The sequence below is a fragment of the Enhydra lutris genome, unplaced genomic scaffold, assembly GCF_002288905.1.
Source record: "Enhydra lutris kenyoni isolate GAN:26980312 unplaced genomic scaffold, ASM228890v2 scaffoldscaffold110, whole genome shotgun sequence".
NCBI lineage: Eukaryota > Metazoa > Chordata > Mammalia > Carnivora > Mustelidae > Enhydra > Enhydra lutris.
Genome location: NW_019154194.1, coordinates 646,151 through 666,137, shown reverse-complemented (window position 1 = coordinate 666,137; position 19,987 = coordinate 646,151). Strand labels below are relative to the sequence as shown.

The 19,987-nt window shown below is 54.0% G+C and overlaps 2 protein-coding genes across 4 annotated transcripts; both read right to left on the bottom strand.

Moving 5' to 3' along the window:
* Positions 1-219: 219 nt before the first annotated feature.
* LOC111139538 (CD79a molecule) lies at positions 220-3,639 on the bottom strand. The gene is made up of 5 exons (XM_022491836.1): positions 3,500-3,639; positions 1,889-2,083; positions 1,417-1,535; positions 808-876; positions 220-678 (listed from the first exon to the last, which is right to left on the bottom strand). Exons 1-5 carry the CDS (start codon positions 3,576-3,578, stop codon positions 559-561), a joined length of 582 nt encoding a protein of 193 aa, XP_022347544.1. The 5' UTR covers positions 3,579-3,639; the 3' UTR covers positions 220-558.
* Positions 3,640-7,262: 3,623 nt separating this feature from the next.
* Positions 7,263-15,648, bottom strand: LOC111139488 (ribosomal protein S19). Of its 3 annotated transcripts, none has more exons than XM_022491755.1 (6): positions 15,309-15,488; positions 14,959-15,029; positions 14,579-14,679; positions 8,832-9,015; positions 8,265-8,319; positions 7,263-7,327 (listed from the first exon to the last, which is right to left on the bottom strand). In XM_022491755.1, the coding sequence occupies exons 2-6, from the start codon at positions 15,027-15,029 to the stop codon at positions 7,301-7,303; spliced, it is 438 nt and encodes a 145-aa protein (XP_022347463.1). In that variant the 5' UTR covers positions 15,309-15,488; the 3' UTR covers positions 7,263-7,300. The 3 variants fall into 3 exon arrangements, with proteins under 3 accessions (XP_022347463.1, XP_022347464.1, XP_022347462.1); XM_022491756.1 differs by lacking the exon at positions 15,309-15,488 and adding an exon at positions 15,129-15,177; XM_022491754.1 differs by lacking the exon at positions 15,309-15,488 and adding an exon at positions 15,497-15,648 and having other exon boundaries at positions 7,264-7,327.
* Between the last annotated feature and the right edge of the window lie 4,339 nt (positions 15,649-19,987).

The following is a 19,987-nucleotide window of genomic DNA, read 5'->3' as shown; positions in this document are numbered from 1 at the left end:
CCTGCTCAGGGACCTAGCCTAGGGTGAGGCGCTTCTCCAAACACTTCTTCTTTCTGCCTGGTTACCTGGCCCCAGGTGTAGGGAGTGGGCATGGGTGGGGGTTGGGGGATCGGTGGGGGCAGGATCCTGAGTCTAAGAGAGAAGGGGCCCGAGGCCTGGACTCCAGGGTCCCACCAGAGGAGGGGAGCATCCCCATGAGATCCACGACTCCTGCCAAGGTCTGCGTAGGGAGGGATTTATTATCACTAAGTGGCCATGACAGAGCAGGGAGGGGGAGGGGACACTAACGAGGCTCAGCAATCAGGTCCCCTGGAGGCAGCGATTAAGGGCTCATTACCCGCTGGGTATGGGGGGGAGGCTGGGAAAAGCTGCAGGGGGAGGGCTGAATTGGGGTATGTGCAGGGGGATGAGGATAGTCTAGAAGGAAGAAGAGCAGACATGCTCAAGGGGGAAGTTGAGTCAGGACACTCCCGGGAAAGATGATGAAAAGAGAACCGGAGGGGGCGGGGAGGGGGACACCAGAGCTGGCAGCCCAGCCAGCCAGGGCAGCCCACAGGGTCAGGGCTTCTCCAGCTGGACGTCCCCATCTCCTATGTGGAGGCTGCCCACGTCCTGGTAGGTGCCCTGGAGGCCTCGGGAGATGTCCTCATACATGGAGCAGTCATCCAGGTTCAGGCCCTGGGGTGAACATGTGGTGGGGGGCCTCAGCGCCCTGATGCCCAGACCCTGCCCCCAGATGACCCCAGGGAGGACCCCCATGAGAACCCCAATGCACATGCCCCTTGCCTGTCCCCACCCACCGCTCACCTCATATAGGTTTTCATCTTCGTAGTCATCTGGGGCATCCATCCCAAACTTCATATTCTGCCATCGTTTCTGGGAGGGGGTCATTGGGAGCCTCAGTGAGGGGGTGTGGGGGGAGAATATGTTTTCCCGAATAACACTCCGGGGTGCCAAGAGGTGCTTTACCAGAGAGGGTAAGGACTGGGCCCAAAGCCACACAGCAGTTGAGTGGCAGGTGTCTCTGGGTCCCCGCCTTACTGCTTTTGCACAAATAACAACTGTCCTAGAAATGGCAGTGGCTGGACTGTCCACCTAAGGCAGGGTTGGAGCAATTCAGTGACTCCAGGAGGACAGTCAGCCCCCAGTCTTCCCTGGCCACATCTGAGGGCCCCTGCGCTCCTGGAGGGGGGGCGGCTAGAATGAGACACCATGGCTAGGGGGTGGGGGGCCAGAGTGAGGTACACCTGGGGGGGGTGTAATGAGGACAACCCTGCAAGGAGACCGAGCAAGGATGCGCCGCTGGGCCCCGCACCCTTTACAAATTCAGGTGTCCCTCAGTCCTGTGAGGGTGCTGTCACTCTCCCATTTTAGGGGGACCTCCACCTCAGCGGGCCCCAGTCCCTAGGGGCTCACCCTGAACAGCAGCAGGGTCCCAGGCACCACGGCGCAGAAGAGCAGGACAATGCCCTCGGCTGTGATGAGGTTGTTCTTGGTGGCTTCTCCCATGTCCAGGAAGGGTCTGGGGAGCCGCTCTGAGAGGAGGGGAGCTGCTCAGAGCACGAGGGCCTCCCACCCGCAACCCGCCAGGCATCCCAGCCCTGTCCCGGCAAGACAGAAACCACCGAAGCCCCCCACCTGCAGTGAGCATGAGTGGGAAGCAAGGATGCCCACAAGGGAAGGGGGCACCGGCTCCACCCCCACCGCTCAGGTGGGGCAGAGGTGGGGTGGGAGGGGGCCGGGGCGCCGCTGGCTGGCTCACCGCGCACGTGGATGTAGGTGCCGCAGGAGTACTGTTTGTTGACTTTCTGGTTGAGACCTTTCTCCTCCACCTGGCACCTGTACAGGCCTCTGTGGCTCTTGTTCGCGGCCTGGATGCTCAGCTCGCTGCGGGGGCCCTGGCCGTAGCTCCAGAACATGTCGGGCCAGGTGACATTGCCTTGGATGATGCGCCACCACGTGACGTTGAAGGTGCTGTCGCGGCTGCTGTGGTTGTACAGGCACGGGATGTGGACCTCCTCCCCTGGGCTCACGGTCACTGAGGGCGGGCCCTCGTCCACCCACAGGGCCTGGCACCTGGGGCCTGCAGAGACGCGGAAGCGTTGGGGATTGTGATGGGGACCCAGGCCCCAGCAGTGGCAGCAGCCCAGGGTACATGTGTGTGGGGGGGGTAGGAGGTTGAGGACACTCCCCGGGGAGAAGAGGGGGCTGGGGGAGGGGGCCCACGGTGCAGGGAGTGAGGTTGCCTCTGTAGGGAGAGTAGTACCAAGGGGAGCAGAGAGAGGGCACACCTGTGGAGGATGGGGACGAGGACACCCCTGTGGGTGCCCCCCCCCCCGCCTCTCCAGCGTGCCTCTTGCCACCCTCCCCACCTGTGCTCTGTGCTTTGGCCCCACTGAACTCACAGGCATTTGGATATTTGGCATCCTAGTGGCAGAAGTGCCCCTGTCCAGAATCCGTTTGGGCCTCACCGCCTCTTGGAGGCCTTCCAAGCTCACTTTCCCATCAGTCCCCAGCCCCACCTGACACCTGGCACTTTATCTGATATAATCTCACAAAAGCCTTAGAGGTAGGTTCTCTCATTAACCCATTTTATAGGTGGGACAGCTGAGGCCCAGGGAGGGCAAATTTGTTGTCTGGCATCATGAGGGCAGCAAGAGTGGTTGGTGTTTCAAACCCTGAGCCTTCGGGCCCCCCTTGCCCTGTGACCTCAGGCCCATCCCTCATTGCTTCTGTCAACCTGGGGGTTAGGAGTGACCTCAGCTGGCGGCTGGGCTGGGGGTTAGGGGAGGGCCTCAGCAAGGTGGTTGGCTGCTGAGGAAACCCCAGCTTCCAGTACCCCCCCCACCCCCGCGAAGGCCAGCCTCTTCTGGAAGGAGGAGGTGGGAGGTGAGGAAGAGAGGAGGAGGAATAGGTGGGGAGAGAGGCAGCAACCTCAGCTCCAGTGGTCACAGCCCCACCAGCTGGCATTGCGTGGGGTGGGGGTGGGGTGGGGGTGGGGCAGCCATCCGGGAGGGCAGCGTGGATGAGGCACCCCCTTCCCCAGCACTGAAAGGGGGCTCCCTATGCAGTGGGGTGACTGAGATTCAAGGCAGAGAAGGAGAAACCGGTTTCTTCTTTCTGAAGCTGAGCCCTACCCCCCAAGTCCCCTTCCTGCCCCAGGTCTGAAGCTCAGTCAAGGGCGACCTTAGTTCCTTATTTTGACCTGTGGGGTTGAGGGGGTGGGGAAGTCCTCTGTTGCCCCTGTCTCCTTCCATGTGGCTGTGGACGCCCCTTAAACTTTGCTGAACCCCCTCCGGCCTCCCCTCGTCCCTGCAGCCTGCCCAGGAAGGCTGCTTCAGAGGCTCTCCCAGCACCGCCCCCCACACCTGCTGGCTCCTCGCCCCCTGAGCAGGGCCTTTCTCTCTGCCTGAGCCCTCTCTCCAGCCTCCTCAGTCCTCCCCCCCCCCCCGCCCCCCCCCCCCCCCCCCCCCCCAGCACCAGCCTGTCAACCACGTACCCAGGCCAACAGCAGAGATTAGGAAGAAGAGCTCGATGGTGGCGCGCAGCACTTGGAGGACTCCGGGACCCCCAGGCATCTCTCCCAGTGGGTTGGTTGGTCTGGGCTGCAGCAGTCCTGGGGTACCAGATTCCACCTCCGCTGGCCCGAAACCCCGCCCTACTTCCTGCCCAGCCCTGCCGGAGATGAGCTCCAATGGCCCCGCTGCTGGGCCCTTCTGCTCTGGGCCCCTGGGGCAGCCCCTGCCCGTGAGCTGCAGGCCCCGGGTGGAGAGAAACTGCTCCCTGCACCTGTGGCCACAATTCCCCTGAGGGGAGGCTGTTGGGAGGGAGGGGAAAGAGCCCAGTCCTGGCAAGGAAGCCCCAGGGAGCCAGAGTTCGAGGTGCCCCTGCCTGCAGGCGGTCTGTCGGGGCGGTGGTTCTCAGCCTGCTCTCCGCTCCACACTGGCCTTAGGCAGAGCTCATGTCCTCTCTGAGCCTCTATGTCTTCACTTCTTGGTGTTGGAATCAGGATTTAAAGGGGTTGTGCGTGCAAAGTTCTGAACACACGGCCCAGCCCATAGTAGGTGCTCAGTAAAAGGTGGTTTGTATTAATGCTCAGGAGGAATAAATGAGCTCTACGACTAGGCGGTGGCTTCCTGTTCTGAGCCTTGGCATTAAAAAACATTTTTTTTTTAAATTTTAAAGTAAATCTCTACACAAACCGTGCGGCTCAAACTCACAACCCCAAGCCAAGTGTCACATGGTCTTCTGACCTGGCCAGCCTGGTGACCCAGCCTTGGCATTTTTAATCCGAGAGATGAGCACAAGTGTATCCCCCCAGTGTTGTGACCGGAGATGATGTTCCCAGCACCTGGGGAGTTAAAGTCACGACAGGATCTTGATGAGAGTCAGCCTCCCCACGATTGGGCAAGGTAGGCCACCCCTCCCCACCCCATTTTTACAGAGAAAATGGGCCCAGAGAGATGCCATCGCTTGCCCCGTGTAATACAGCTTGCGAGCAGGGGAGTAGAGATTCGAAGTCACTTATGCGTGCCCATGTGCCTCTGAGCATTATTTTAGGTCACGTGGAAGGAAACTGAGTCTGAGGAGTGGGGGTGGGGAATCACAGGCGATTGTTGAGATGTTTGTGAGCAGTTGGGGCACTGTCACATACCCACGCGAGGAGACACGGAGTCGGGGTAGTTAGCTCACGGAGATACTCAGTGGCAAAAACTGAAACAGAAAGTCTGTGTGCGGCAGAATGGGATGCGCACAGTGTGACATAGGCAACTAGCAGAGTAGCACTCAGCAGGGGGAAAGGCAGTGCTCCACTCGTCAACACACCTGTGTCTCAGAAATGAGGTGAAAAGGGCAAAAAACCATGTAGCGTGCAACAGTTGACTTGTTTTCAAAAGGCGAAACATCAGGTGCTGTTAGGGACACGTGGGTCTGTAGTTGAGGTGTGAACCCATGCAGGTGAGTGGCACCCAGTTCCTGAGAGGGGTTCCCTCTGGTGGAAGGGAAGAGGGCTGGGACTGGGAGGGGTACACAGACGACTTTGACTGTCTTGGCTTTAGGTCTTGTTTTACTCCTTAAGTTAGGCAGTGGAGGGGCGTCAGGGTGGCTCAGTGGGTTAAGCCTCTACCTTCAGCTCAGGTCATGATCTCAGGGTCCTGGGATAGAGCCCTGCATCGGGTTCTCTGCTCGGCAGGGAGACTGCTTCCCTCTCTCTTTGCCTACTTGCAATCTGTCAAATAAATAAAATCTTTAAAAGAAAAAAAGTTGGGCAGTGTGTCCACGGGTCTTTCTTACACACTAATAGGTATACTGTTTTGCATGCTCAAAGCACAATTAAAAAAAAAAAATGCAACTGTCACCCACACAGAGGAGCATGGGCCTCGAGTTCATGGTTCCTGTGTTTGACTCTCAGGACCTGTCAGCTGACTGGTTGCTTGGGCCTCAGTTTCTTCTCCGGTAATCTGGGCTCTCCTAAGCCCCCTTGCCCAGCCGTGAGAAAAGGAAACAGTTCCCCTTCTCTAGCCTGGGAGCCCTCCTCCCTTCCCGACCCTCTGGGGACCTAGGTGTTCTTCTGTGACCAGGGCTGTGTAGCAGGTTATCAGCCCCTCCACACTTTAGTTCCTCCTTATGGACACCCCCCCCCCCCATGCCCAGGAAGAACCCGCCGGCACAGATCCCGCAGCCCTACGAATTCCTCTCCTTTGGCGAGTCCATTTCCAGGCCCTCGACTGCCCCCCCGTGGCCAGAGGGACAGCTGCTGGATCGCAGCCCTCAGGCTCGGCGGGCCTATTGGGGACACCCACCTGCATCTCAGCCAGCACGTGGGCCTGGTGCCATGTGTGCCAACCAGGTACTGGACCTCGCTGCATTGCGTTCTTGCCTACTCCAGGACCTCTTTATCCTCAATTGACAATAAAGGAAACGAGCCCAGAACAGGGAGTGGCCCAAGGCCGTGCCCAGGCTCATAATCCCTTGGGTCTTGTGTTTCCACTTCCCTTACTTCCAAAGGGCAGTTTGTTACAATGGTTAGAGCCTGGTTGCCCGAGTTCAAGTTCCAGCTTTGCCACCCCTTTGCTGCGGTGCACAGCCGGATGACCCAACTTGTGAGTTGACTTTCCTTATGCCCCAAATGTGGGTGCTTTTGGCACCTTTGCAGGATTGCCTAGTCTGTTAAGTGTTCTACATACCTTGCCATGTGGCAGGCTGTTTAATCCGTATAAATCCATCAGCAGACTTCTGAGCTGGAACTGGGAGGGATGACAGCTTCATTTCCCGCCAGATGTGGGATTCTGTTTTTTCCATCCTCAACACCAAGTAACCAATGGGTCATGCGCTTGGTGTGCTGCTCTGAGCCAGGGCATGATCTATATGGGAACTACAGATCCCTCAGGAGTGATAAAGTGGAGGGCTCAGAGGAAGAATAAATTGCTCAGGATTGCACAGAATTAGGGTCAAAGCTGGAAGTCAAGTCTGAGTTCAAAGCCCAGACTTCACACTGGAAGTAAATGGATCCCAATAACCCCGGCTAGGGAAAATCGGGAGACGTTGGCCAAGCCAGCTCAGGCTCAGCATCTCAGTGTTCCCCAGGCAGGTGTGGGTTTGGTCACATTGGGCCACTTCTCCAGGTTCAGCTTTCTGGGGTCTGCTAGCACACGCCCACTTAGAGCCCTTCAAAGGTCCCACTCCACTCACACCAAGAGCCAATCGCCACACAGGACCCCAGAGGTGGTGCCACCTAAGGCCCAGCTCAACCTCTGTGCAGGAGCCCGGCACACCCCTCCCCTCAGACGGTGAAGGGTGTGGAAAGTGGCACCCCACTCCAACTCTGGGGAGAGATGAGCTCCAAAAGGTGCACGCCAAGAACACTCAACCACCAGAAGTGAAGGCTGGCTGTCCCAGTCTACCTCCTTCAGGGAAAAAGCCACCTGCCCCTCCTGCTTTGTTCCAGCAGTGGACAGAGTGCCACCTCTGCTGCCCAGGACCTAAGTGGGGCCTTCGCTTCAACAGCGACTCCTTTCAGTTTCTCATCTTACTGAGAACAGCAAAGGCAGGATGTGGGGGGAGGGGCAAGAGCCTCCAGGTCCCTCCAGCTGGGGCAGGAAGGCTGGGCTTCAGGCTTCAGTGGCTATTGATGCCACAGCCCCCCAGGGGGCACCCTGGGCTGCCCCTTTCACAAGGGAAGAAGTGAAGTTCAGGGGTCCTTCCTCGCGCCCCCCAGTGGAAGGGGAACAGCCAGCCGAGAGAGAGAAAGAGACCCAGACGAGGATTATGAATGAGGCAATTTATTAACCCAGCATTTGTTCTAATGCTTCTTGTTGGCAGCTGCCACCTGCGGGAAGAGATGGGAAAGTAATTAGGATCAGGCATGGGGTCTGTGTTCAGGCATTCTGGAGCAGCTCCCACTGCCCAAGGGACACCAAGCAAATGGGGTTGTGGCCTGAAGCATGTTCCCCGGGTCTGATCCCTACACCCTCAGGCACTTCCCCATTTTACGGAAGCACCAACTGGGACTCAAGGATAGGAAGTGGGATTCCAATGCCCACTGCCCTGTCACCCACACTGATGTCCATGCCAGGCTCTGCCCTGCCCTGGAAGAGTTCACCAGCTCCTTCCAGGCTGCCCCCGGATGCCCAGGGGGCCGACACCTATTCTTTTGCTCCTTGACTAAGTGGCTAAGCCCCCTTCAAAGCTCCTAGGAGGCCTGAGTCAATGATACATAAAGAAGAAAACCAACAATGGGTCCATGGCTGGTGCTGGGGGGCTCCCACCGTGGTAGCCCACTGAGCCCTCACTACCACCCCCTAGGGGTCTACGGGGCGGGGGGGGGGGAACATGACTGGCTCCGGGCAAATGGACTCTGCCCCAAGGTGTCCAGCCAACAGTCATCTGGACAGAGGCCGGAGTTCTGAGCTGGCCTGCCTCCCCCTCTCCACACCCGTCCCATCTGGTGCTCAGCAGGCAGGAATAGGAGGAAACAGCGCAGCCTCAATCCTAAGGCGGCAGACGTGGGCAGAGGCAGCTGTGGGGAACAGGTCCTGCTCGAGGAGCAAGCCCAGCTGCACCGCAGGCCTGGGGCCCCTTCACCCCAGCACCAGCATTTCCAACCGGCTCTAGCAGGAAAGCAGTCAGAATTTTCTCCTGCCCGCCCCCCTCCCCACCCTGGGCAGTGCCCTCCAGGGGAGGACAGTGACCTAACAAAGCTCAGGCTCTGAAGCTCCCTGTGCAGTGACTCAGGGACCCAGCCCTGGCCCAACCCCAGGCCTCACCTGTCCGGCGATTCTGTCCAGATCTCTCTGTCCCTGAGGTGTCAGTTTGCGGCCCCTGTGGGAGAAGAGTCATGCAGCGCCCCGTGAGCACAGGCTCTCAGCCCTGTCACTGCCAGGCCCCTCCTGGATGCGAGCCAGGCTTCCCAAGAAGGCACCGGGCCACGGGCCCACATGACACCAGCCAAGTCCCACTGAGGGCCCCAGTCAGCTGCATTCTAACGAGCTGGGGGCAGGAGCGGGAGCCCCCCTGGGAGCTGCCGGGGTGTCGTTTGTGCAAGCATTAGATCAAAAGCCCCGAAAAATCAATTGGGAAAAGTTAACGAGCAGGCTAATGAAAGTGGACAGTCGCTAAATTACCTTCCTGGAGCTCGGGGTAGTCAGCCAGCGAGGTCGGGGCGAGGCCCCTCACTGTTCACTTTTCTGCAGAATCCCCTGCCTAAGGGGCAGCTGCAGCCTGTGCAGGACAGACCCAGCACTTCCCCACACAGAGCAAAGATGGTTCTAGATAACTTCATTACAGGTGATCTGACCCCAAGTCTCTTCATCACTCCCCCCACCTCTGCTTACCCATCTTGGTCCTTTTCCACCATTTTCAGCCCCTCTAGGGCTTGCAGGACCCTACGGGCCACGCTCTTGGAGCCTCTACTGAAGTGGCTAGGCATGACCCCGTTTCTCTGGCGTCCCCCGTAGATCTTGGTCATGGAGCCGACCCCAGCGCCGCCCCGGAGGTACAGGTGCCGTGCTGTGGAAGCTGCGGGGGGAGGGGGGGTGTGTGTGCAGATGTGAGGACGCTTCTCAAGCAGAGAAGGCTCCTCTCCACAGCTGAGGCAGGCCACGGGAAGGGCCTTGCTCAAGGTCACACACAGATCACTTCTGTGTGTGGCTGCTACTTCTTCCCATTGTATAGCCCAGGGAACTGAGAACACACACCAAGACCCAGGGGCAGGCCCCCACCGCCCAGCTATCCCACACTAAGTGTCCCCGCACCCTGCACCCAGCCTGGGAGACTGGAGGGCCCGCCACAGCCGTGCTGCCGTGAGGTGGGACTCTGTCCTGCAGGTAGAGCCTGGCAAACACTTTAAGTCGTGATTGTCCACCTCCATGTGCCCAGGCCTGAGGGGCAGCAGGGTAGGAGGGCCAGGCCGCCACCCAAGTGCAGCCCCCTGAGCCCCTCGGCCCCGGAAAACTCAAGAGTTAGAACAAACACCCCATGCAACCTGGAATGGGTATCCCAACCCACCAGGGACACAGGCTTCTCAGCCCTAGCCAGGCTTGGGCAAGTCTCTGGTCCCTCACTATTCTGTTCAACAGGCCTGCTTCTCCCTGAGGCAGTAAGATGGCCTCAGGACCTGGCCTGCCTGTGTGGCCTTGGCTCGCCACTCACCCTCATCTGAGAACCAAGAGTAATGGTCCCTCAGAAGAGCGTGGCTGTCACTGCCCAGGCGTCTAGCGTCGTTCTCCTTCACAGAAAAGCCAACAGGCTCCGGAACACACTGGCCTCATATCACACAGCTCTGAGGAACAGCCCCTCCAGACTGTTCTGGCTTTCTACCTCGGGGGGCCACTGAAATGCGAAGGAACTGGGGCCCGATACTGGGCTTCTAGGGCACTCCAGAGCTCCTGAAGCCCAGCACATAAGGTTTAGTCCTGCAGCTCAGAGAGGGAATCAGGACTCACTCGGCCAGTAACCTCTCACTCCCAAGAGCCGGTGCCAGACCATGGCCATCCAGTGCTGCCAGCTCAGGGTGGGGTAAAAGGGGAACTCCTCCCTGCCTGCCCCCTCAGAGTAGTTGTTCCCCTGCCCTCTCCACCCCTGTAAGATGGTCTCCAGATACAGCTGAGGGCTTCTGGGGGCCACAGCACAGCCGAAACCACCCCTACCCATCAGGTAGGTTCACACCTGCACCTCAGGTTCCCTGCTTGTGGTCTCTGCTCACTTTAAAAAACCCTTCTCCTTGGTTCTTGCTCCCTCTTTACCCCATAGCCCCCCTCCAAGCCCAAACCCCCTTCCAGTGACATCACCGGAGCACCCAGACTTTCAGACCAACTCATATGCCCAGCAGCGACCACCCTTCCCCACCGAGCCTGTCCCAGAGCATGTGCTGACTGGGGTGGAGACCCGCTCTCCCACGTGGGCGGCCCCCAGGGCTGGGGAGCGCAGGACGGCCTCACAAAGGGGGTGAGATGAACACTGAGCGCACAGATGCCCAGGAGAGGCCTGGCCAAGACAGGACCAAGGCTCCACCCAGTCCCCATCTGGGCTCTGTATGAAAAGGGGTGGCCAACCCCTGAGCTGTGTGGTAACACCGGGTCTGAACCCCAACACTGCTGCTCAGCAGCTGTGAGTCAGCCCCTGATTCCAGCGGTCTGGGCCACGGTACCCAAAGGGCAAGATTTCCTTCATCCGAGGAGGGAGCGGCAGAGAATAAGCTCCAGCCAAGTCCAGCTGTTAGTTTATTCAAGGAAGGGGAAGTGGGTTCCGTTAAAAAATTTTTTTTTAAAGCTGGATAAAATCATCCAGTATGGTGTCAGACATCACAAGCCTAGGTGCCCCCCCACCCAACCCCGCTGGTAATATTTTCCTGACCCATTATAAGAGAGAGTATTAACTTCACAAATTGAAAAGTATTACAGTCAAAATAAACGAATTCTACAAAATATTGACCCGTTTCCCACACCTCCCCACCCCTGCTGGAGACCCAGGTCCCAATCCCTTTGAAGTAGAGCCGTTATGCCACAAATCTGGGCCATCCTGCGGTTTATAAGGGGCACGGTGAGCCAGGTGTCTGCACAAATGGCTTCTCGAGTCCCTCTGAGGGCTTTCTGCTGTGCTCCTCTTGGGAAATCCTGTCCCTAGTAACCAGTCTGCACCTCCACCTGCAAAAGAAGGACGAGCAGCACGCCCTGTGCACTGGGCCACCAGGTGGAGGAATGTCACAAGGGACTGAGGGGGGACTGGAGCACCTGGCAGACCACGGGAGCTGCACAGGTGTCTTCGCAGCTCAGCATCTCAACAGCTGGTTTTAAGTTCAGATCTGTGATCCCATCCTGACCTACTGGGTCACAAAGTGGCTTCCCAGAAACATCTTGCCCTCAACCCTTCTCTGCTGAGCTTGTAAGGACAGACTTACTTTCCCAGCCTTGTCATCCCTTAACTTGTTCTTGCATGGTCTCCAAAGCCTCCACCCTGCCCATAACACAGCAGGAATCAGAGAGGACCAGGTTCTATCCTACCATGAAACGCATTCAGATGTCCCAATTCAGCAGCAGCTCGCTGACAAGACAATGGATTCTCACCTCACTCCCAAGCAGGACCTTCTGGGAATCGCGAGGTCAAGAGACTTGCCTAAGGCCATACTGAAACACCCACTTCACAAAGCCCAACGTTGGCCTTTCCTTGACGCTCTTAGAGCAGCTCCTGACACAGGTTCTTTCCAGCCCTACCTCACCCTTCACCCACCACTATGCGTCAGTACTTCTCACTCCTATAGCTCTGTCCCTCTTCCAGAGCACCCTCAGGTGGGTTCTGCCATGTCCTGTCTTATCCGCCCCCCACGATCAAAACCTGGTCGCTCCACGATGGCCCCCACATGACTCCAAACGTCAATCCCCACACCACCTCCTGCCAGAGCTCAGCCTCCAGGACAGACCACTGCCCCACTGCGCTCTGGTTCCATACCCCCAAGGGGATGAGCCAAGACCCCATGATCCAGAGAAGGAATAAAGCACATACGACACAGACCCTGGTTTTGGAGTTAGCCTCCCAGGACTCTCCCAGGGTCACCCTGCCTGTCTGTACATCAGTTTCCTCTTTGGTAATGAAGGATCTCCTAGGATTTGTCCAGAGTATGAGCTAGCCCTAACGAGGTGGGAGCACTCCAGCTGGCAAACTTCCCCTGCAAAGGGTTAAAGTCTGAATCTTTGCTATAGTATGTCACGTGGAATGTCACAACTGCAACTCTGCCTCTGGTGTGAATATACAATAGGCATGGCAGTGTCCCAACAAAAAGGTACACACTCTGGGGTGCCTGGGTGGCTCGGTGGGTTAAAGCCTCTGCCTTTGGCTCAGGTCATGATCCCAGGGTCCTGGGATCGAGCCCCACATCGGGCTCTCTGCTCAGCAGGGAGCCTGCTCCCCCGACCTGCCTCTCTACCTACTTGTGATATCTATCTGTGAAATAAATAAATTTAAAAAAAAAAAAAAAAAGGTACACACTCAACAAACCTGGGTCTAGAACCACCACGCTCTGGCACTAAAGCAGCTAGGCCAAAATAAAAAAAAGGAGTAAGGGGGGGCAACTGGGTTGCTCAGTTGGTTAGGTGTCTGCCTTTGGCTCCGGTTATGACCCTGGGGTCCTGGGATAGAGCCCCACATTAGGCTCCCCCTGCTTGGCAAGGAGCCTGTGTCTCGCCCTCCCTCTGCCTGCTGCTCACCCTGCTGGTGTGCATGCTCTCTCTAAAATGAATTAAAAAATCTTAAAAAAAAAGGCATTTGGGAACCTTGAGGAGAGGAGGCCAGGAGAGCAGGTAGAAGACGCACACTTCATGTGAGTTGTCAGAAAAGGAGCAGGGCGGGCAGAAAGAGACCACAGCCACAGTAAGACTCATCTGTGTGTACTGCCCAGCGTCTTTAACTAATTTCCCACTAAGCTTTGCGCAACTACAAACATAAACCATGAAATGCAGCCAAGGGAAGAGAACTGGAGACCCGCCCCCTCAAGTGATGGCGTGGGTGCGGTAGATCTGAGGCATCACTACCTGGCATGTTACCTGACCTTTCTGACAACAACCACGAAAACAGAAACCACCAGTACTACCTGGTAAGTTCTGATTAGGCAGATTAAACAAAATACATGTATCTACCTGACCATACTAAAAAGGCTAGAATTTCTCATTTTAAACCCGAAGCCGCCTTGACCAACTGATTCTCGGGGCATTGCCAAAGATCATTCAGGGCCAGGCAGCCTTGCTTCTCAGGATGGATGGGTGGGGTGGTGGTCTCATTCAGGCTCTAACACTGATGTGCCCGGGGAAGTCTGTCAGCTTCCCTCCACCAGCCCCATTTTCTAAAAGCACAGCAGCGATGCCCGCCACACGTATATGCCACCCACCCTACCCATGAGTTGACGGTTTCATCCTCAGTGGTCTGAGGCCGTGGCCGAGACATATTGGCCCCTATGTCTAGTCTAGAGCATGAATTAGCGTGGATCTCATGACATTCCATGTATGAGTCCATCACAAATCTACAAAACTGTCTGTGCTCCGAAGTGCCAAGGCAACCTGTACCGAGGCCAACTCTTCTCAAGGTCACCCTGAAGTCTTCTCAATTTCCAAACCTTGCTTCCCACCTACTTCCTATCTGAAGACAAGCTTTGGCCAGGATGGAGCCCCTATACTATAGAGGAGGGCTGAAGGTTGCAGAGGCCTAGGGCCCTTAGTGAAGGCCCGTGCAGAGGCTGCCACCTCGAACAGTCTTGCACTGAGCACCCCTATAATTCCTAAATTAGGCCTTCGTAGGTTGACAGCTTGGAGAAACCCAAAATGTCAAGGACAGGTGCAAATTAGCACTGTGCTATCAGGTGCTACATTTAAGTCATTCATTCCAAGCTGTCATCACTGGAAGACTTAATAAAAGAAGGGGGGCTGGCATGAATACCAGGGTGACCATAAGGCCTTCTTTGGGCCCTTAAGACCTACCAAGATTTATAGCAAACAAGGATAAGGCCAGACCTCCACCTCTCAAGAAAAACTTACTAGAGAGACAAGGAGAAAGCTGGCCTGATGATCTGAATAAAAACTAGACAGTTGACTTGAAGTCTGCCACAAGTACACTTAACAGCATTTTTACAGCCATAAGCTCATTTGATTCCCACTACAATCCTGCAATGGTACAATCGTTAGCCCCATTTTAGAGAGGACCGCAAGAGGCACAGGTAGATGGAGGTCACACAGTCAAGCAGTGCAGATGGACCTGAGTCTAGATCCCATTAACACAGAAAGATAAATACCTCCCTCTAAACATGCCCCCTTTAAATATGAACTCATTTGACTTTGGGTTTTCCTGGAGGCTCAGAGGAAGCCGCAGGTCCTCACATAAACCTCTTACAGAGAAAGAGACTCAGAATGTGAAGTTATCGAGTGTCACACGGGGCATGCACAGACAGTCTGAGGTTTCTCCTCACACTGCAGGCCAGCTATGACTTAAAAAGTTTCACCTCTCTTGCAATATTGGGTTCAGAGATAATGGGAAGGTATGGTGTGTGCTAGAGGTCACCCAAGCCCCCACTCCCCAGCCAGAGGCCCGAGTTCCTCACCAGCTCGTGTGTAGAACCAGTTCTCATCGTAGGGAGCAAGCTCTTTATGCTTGGCCAGCTTGACGGTGTCCACCCATTCAGGGACTTTCAGCTTCCCAGACCTGGGACCAACAGTGAGAAAGGCACGATTCAGGGGCCTGCACAAACTCCACCCCCCAAATCCTCTCTGCTCAGCACAACGGCAGGTTAATAGGAGGCCCATGTGTCCCAGAATACAAAGCATCGAAACCCCACTACAAGCCAAACGAGGCCTCATACAGACAAGAGAACTCCACATGAGACCTCACACCACCCCTCCCCAAAAGAAAAACAAGGCCCACGAGGAGCCAGGCAAAGACCACAGCCTCCATCCGCGGTGAAGCCCCGGTCCCCACACTCACTTTTTGAGGAAAGCTGCCAGAGCTCTGACGAACTCCTGCTGGTTCACGTCTTTTACAGTAACTCCAGGCATCTGAGGAAGAAAGAGCAAGCACGTGAGCTCAGGACCCGTGCGGACGAATGACAGGGACAGGGACCGGGACCTCGCCCCACGCGACCGAAACCGCCGCACTCCTGTTACTTCCCAAGGCCCCGCTTCAGGACTGGGCCCTTAAGGCCCCTCCGCCTGTGGGTGCTCGAGTTCACCGCCACTCAAGATCTCTGCGCAAGAGCACGGCCTGGAGCCGCTGTGGAAACGCTAGAAGACCCTAGACCCCCATCCGAGGACGGCCCCCGCGTCCACGCCGCCCACCTGGTCCGGTCTCGTTTTCCGGGCCGCGGCGACAGGGCATGTTCGGGCCTGCCGCTCGCACGTGGCTGCGGCTCCAAGGGGCGGGGCGGCCACACACAGTCGCCCCGGAGCCCTCGGGCACGCGCTCCCGGCTGGGGAGTCCGGCCCTGACGCCCCGCGCCCAGCCCGAACCCGAGCGCCGGCCTTACCGTGCGGCCTCCGCGCTGCCAGCCAGGGGAAAGGGAGCAACGGGGTTTCCCGGGCGCACAAGTCGGGCGTCGGGTCTCGCGAGAGGTCCGAGCGCTCGCGAGAGCGGGGCCAGACGAGCAGCCCCGCCTCTCTCAGGGCGAATCAGGCTTCGTCTCGGCGGAGATGGGCGGGTGCGTGGGGAGGAGGCGGGCTCGCGAAGGAAGAAGCCGAGGGCGAGGGGAGGGAGGCGTGCTTCTTCCCAGCCCTTTCCCCTCCCGGAGCGAAACAGAGCTCCCGTCCTGAACTGGGGGTGTGTGGTTTCGTTTGTGTCGATTGTGGCGGAAGGAACAGCGGCGGAGGACACGGTGGTGGCGAAAGTTGTGCTGCATTTGAATGGACAGGGGAGAGTGATCCGATCACCACCCCCTTTCTGGGTGGAAGTGGCTTTTCGGGACGGAAGTGGGGATAGTAAGGGCGGAACTGTGACGGGGAAGCCTGCGGAGGCACGAGAAGGAAATGTGTGCGACCACCAGTTCTCGCGAGAGCAGGCGGAGCCGGACCACCCCTGTTAGGGCGGAAACTGCTTCATCGCGGCCCAGGCGACCGCTGTGGGAAGAAGGCACCGCGGGCAGGGAGACCGGGGCAGGGACAAAGAGGCGGAGGCGGCCCCTGCGGAGAAGTTAGGGCGGTTCTGCTGCCTAGTGCCGGAATGTGTTCGCTCAACGCTTTGGGAATCTATCCCGCTGGGAATCTATCCACCTCACTGACCTGTCCGGGTCCAGTCTGCCCACTTGCCCTTTGAACGCTTCAGTTTATCCGTGAAGAGAAAGAAAATACAATTTAAATAGATACACTGAAATCCCGTTCGTTTGCCCGTTTTAAATTACTGCTCCTGTACATGGTGTATCAAATTAATTCTATCAGCAAATACTTTTTGTGTGCCTACTCTGTGCCAGGCACAGATAAACGTTATGTAGTGTTACATGCGTAGTCTAGTGTAATTCTTGTCAGGTCCAACAACCAAACACTGAAGGGACTCACTTACTGTCCAATAAAATTGTTAACTTGCTGCAGAAAAGGAGACATTTAAATGTGTGTGGCTATTATGTTGAAAAGACAGAGTTTAAAAAATAAGATCAAATAATATCTTTTCCACAGTGAGATACTGTGTATGCAAAACACTTTTTTTTTTTTTAAAAGATTTTATTTATTTATTTGACAGAGAGATCACAAGTAGGCAGAGCAGCAGGCAGAGAGAGAGGGGGAAGCAGGCTCCCTACTGATCAGAGAGCCCTATGCCGGGCTTGATCCCAGGACCCTGAGTTCACGACCGGAGCTGAAGGCAGAGGCTTAACCCACTGAGCCACCCAGGTGCCCCCACCTTGGTTATTAATAAGCCAATATGTTATGCCAGTATCTGTTAAAAAATTAAAACCAACTATTTTAGTTGGTTCAAGCTGCTATAACAAAATACCATAGATGGTGGCTTATAAACAACAGAAATTTATTTCTCATAGTTCTGGAGGCTGGGAAAGTCCAAAATCAAAGTGCCAGCAGATCTAGTGTCTGGTGAGGGCCAGCCTCCTCGTTCACAGCCATCTTTTTGCTATGTCCTCACATGGCAGAGAGGTGAGTGAGGGAGCTCTTTGGGGAATATTTTATTAGGGCACTAATCTCTCCCAAGGCACCGCCTCCAAATGTCATTACAAGTGGAAATTAGGTTTCAGTATAGGAATTTTGGGGGGGTGACACAAACATTTGGTCTAGAACATAAACTATGCTTCTAAACATGATAATATCATGTATTTAGTTTCATGAAGAATGTTGTTGAAACCTATTTCACACTTAGAATAGTTTAAGTGTCTCAAATTTTCCCCCCAGAATCAACATATGTGTGTTTGACTATGTAAGTTTATGCATGTGTAAGTATAAATGTCCATATACTTGGATAACTTATATTCACCTTTTATACATTTCTGATATACATTTTAAAGATTTTATTTGACAGAGAGGGATACAGTGAGAGGGAATACAAGTAGGGGGATTGGGAGAGGGAGAAGCAGGCTTCCCGCTGAGCAGGGAGCCTGATGCGGGGCTTGATCCGAGGACCCCGGGATCATGACCTGAAGTGAAGGCAGAGGCTTTAACCCACTGAGCCACCCAGGCACCCCTTGATGTACATTTCTAATATCAGTGCTAAATCATTTAAGCTTAATTCACTTGGGTCAATTTACTAAGTATTTCTTTTTAAAAAAAGAGCTGTCCAGAGGAACTGTGTAGTGTGCCTCACCAAACAAAAGAAGACACAGGGATAATACAGGTTTTGGGGAAGAATGAATGTTACGTAAAATTTATATATTAAGCAGAGCTTTAACGGACCCAGGGCAAAGCAGATCCTATATAATGGAGTCAGCATCACGCCTGGGCAGAGAAGCAGACACAAGGTCCTGTTTCTTCAGAAATTATAGAGTTAAGATAAATGTGCGACATTATCTTCAGAAATCCCTCCTCTGAAGGTCTGCACCTGGGTTGGAAATCATACCTGCTTCTCTATGTTAAAGTGATCCTTCAGGCAAGAGTGAGATGTCCCCTTCTCACTATTACAATGATTTCAAAGAGCAAACTTTCTGACAGTCTATGATTTCAGATAACATGGCTTCTCAGTAGTACATTCTTGGTGTTAATTTTTACAGATTTGTAATCTTAACAACTCTATAAGGTGGTTACAAACCAGGCAACTGAGTTTTAGACAGTCAAGTTGCTTGACCTGGAGCTGGGATTTGAATCCACAACTGATGACTCATCAACCTTTTTCAATAATTCTACAGATAGAGAATTTAAAAATGATTAGAAGTTGTGTACATCTAGGTAATAGAAGTTGTGTACATCTAGGTACATCTAGGTAATAGAATGCTATTCAGTGCTAATAAGAAAGGAACTATCGGGACATGGAAAGACATACAGCAAACTTAGATGACTATTATTACGTGAAAGAAGGCAATCTGAAAAAGCATACTGTAGGATTCCAACTATATGACATTTTGGGGAAAAAAAGCAAAATTATGGAAACAGTAAAAAGACCATTGGTGGCCAGAGGTTAGTGTGGGTAAGGATGAATAGTAGGTGGAGCACAGAGAAATCTTAGGACAGTGAAACTATCTTGTGCAATATGGGTGCCTGGATGGCTCAGTTGGTTAAGTGTCTGCCTTTGGGCTCAGGTCATGATACCAGGGTCCTGGGATCAAGTCCCACATTGGGCTCCTTGCTCAGTGGGGAGCCTGCTTCTCCCCCTGCTTGTGCTCTCTCTAAAATAAATAAATAAAATCTTACAAAAAGGAACTATTCTCTGTGATACTATAATAGTGGATACATGTCATTATATATTTGTCCTAATCCATACACTGTACAAATAAGACTGAACCCTAATGTAAACTATGGACTTTGGGTGGCGATGACACATCAATGTAAGCTGATCAACTTTAAAAAATGTACCACTCTAGTGGGGAATGTTGATAGTGGAGGAGGCTGTGCTTGTGTGGGGGCAGGGAGACCATGAGAACAATTAGTGTGCTCAATTTTTCTGTGAAAAACTGCTCTAAAATGTAAACATTGTTTGAAAAAGAAGAAAACTGAGCCACCATTTGAAAATTAAGATGTTCTACAAAGAAATTCAGTTTTTCAGCTTCTCTTGAAGAACCAGAAGTTGTGGCAATAGCCACTGTCCTGCCTGGCAACAATCCACTAAGGTAAAGGAGGCTGTCCCCTTAGGCAGGGCATGCATTCTCAGTTTTCTAGGGCTCGTCCAGTTTTCTTTACTCAGGCTGGTCCGAGTGCAGTGGTGTTTACAATTAATTGATCACAGCCAGTTACAGTTTTCTTTACTCATTTATATGATTTGCTTGGCCCTGTATGCATTTCAGTTTATAGCCCTCTGACAGCTGGAAATGATCTGTGCCTGGCACTGAGCAGGTACTTCATTGTTGAATCAGTGAATCTCCCACTATCTTCCTCTACCAATCTTTCTTATATAGCTATAAGAAATCCAAGTTTGTATTTATTTGTGCTAGTTACTGAAAAGTGAGTTGAACAAGTCCTTTGTGTCAGGATAGACTAGATTATGGTGTGGCAACAAACAATCCCCAAATCTCAGTGGCTTAAAATAACAAAGATTTATTTCTCAGTTACTCACCCAAAGGTAGACACAAAATGAAAATACTCTCCTGTTTTTGCATGTATGGAAACAGACATGAGTGCACAGGTATGTATAGAATCATATGTTAAATAAATATTCTGGAAAGTGAACTCATGCAAAAACCTATTTAGATACTGGTTAGCTTAAACTGCACATCTCTCACTTTGTTGGGGATTTAAAAATGTCCCAGGACCCAGTGAGTAAGAGAATACCACTTTCAGTCAAGGAAATGCCCACACTACAAAAGGAACCAAAAGCTAATGAAGCACCTGAAAGCTTTAAAAAAAGAAGAAAAAAAAAAGTAAAGAAAAAAAAAAAA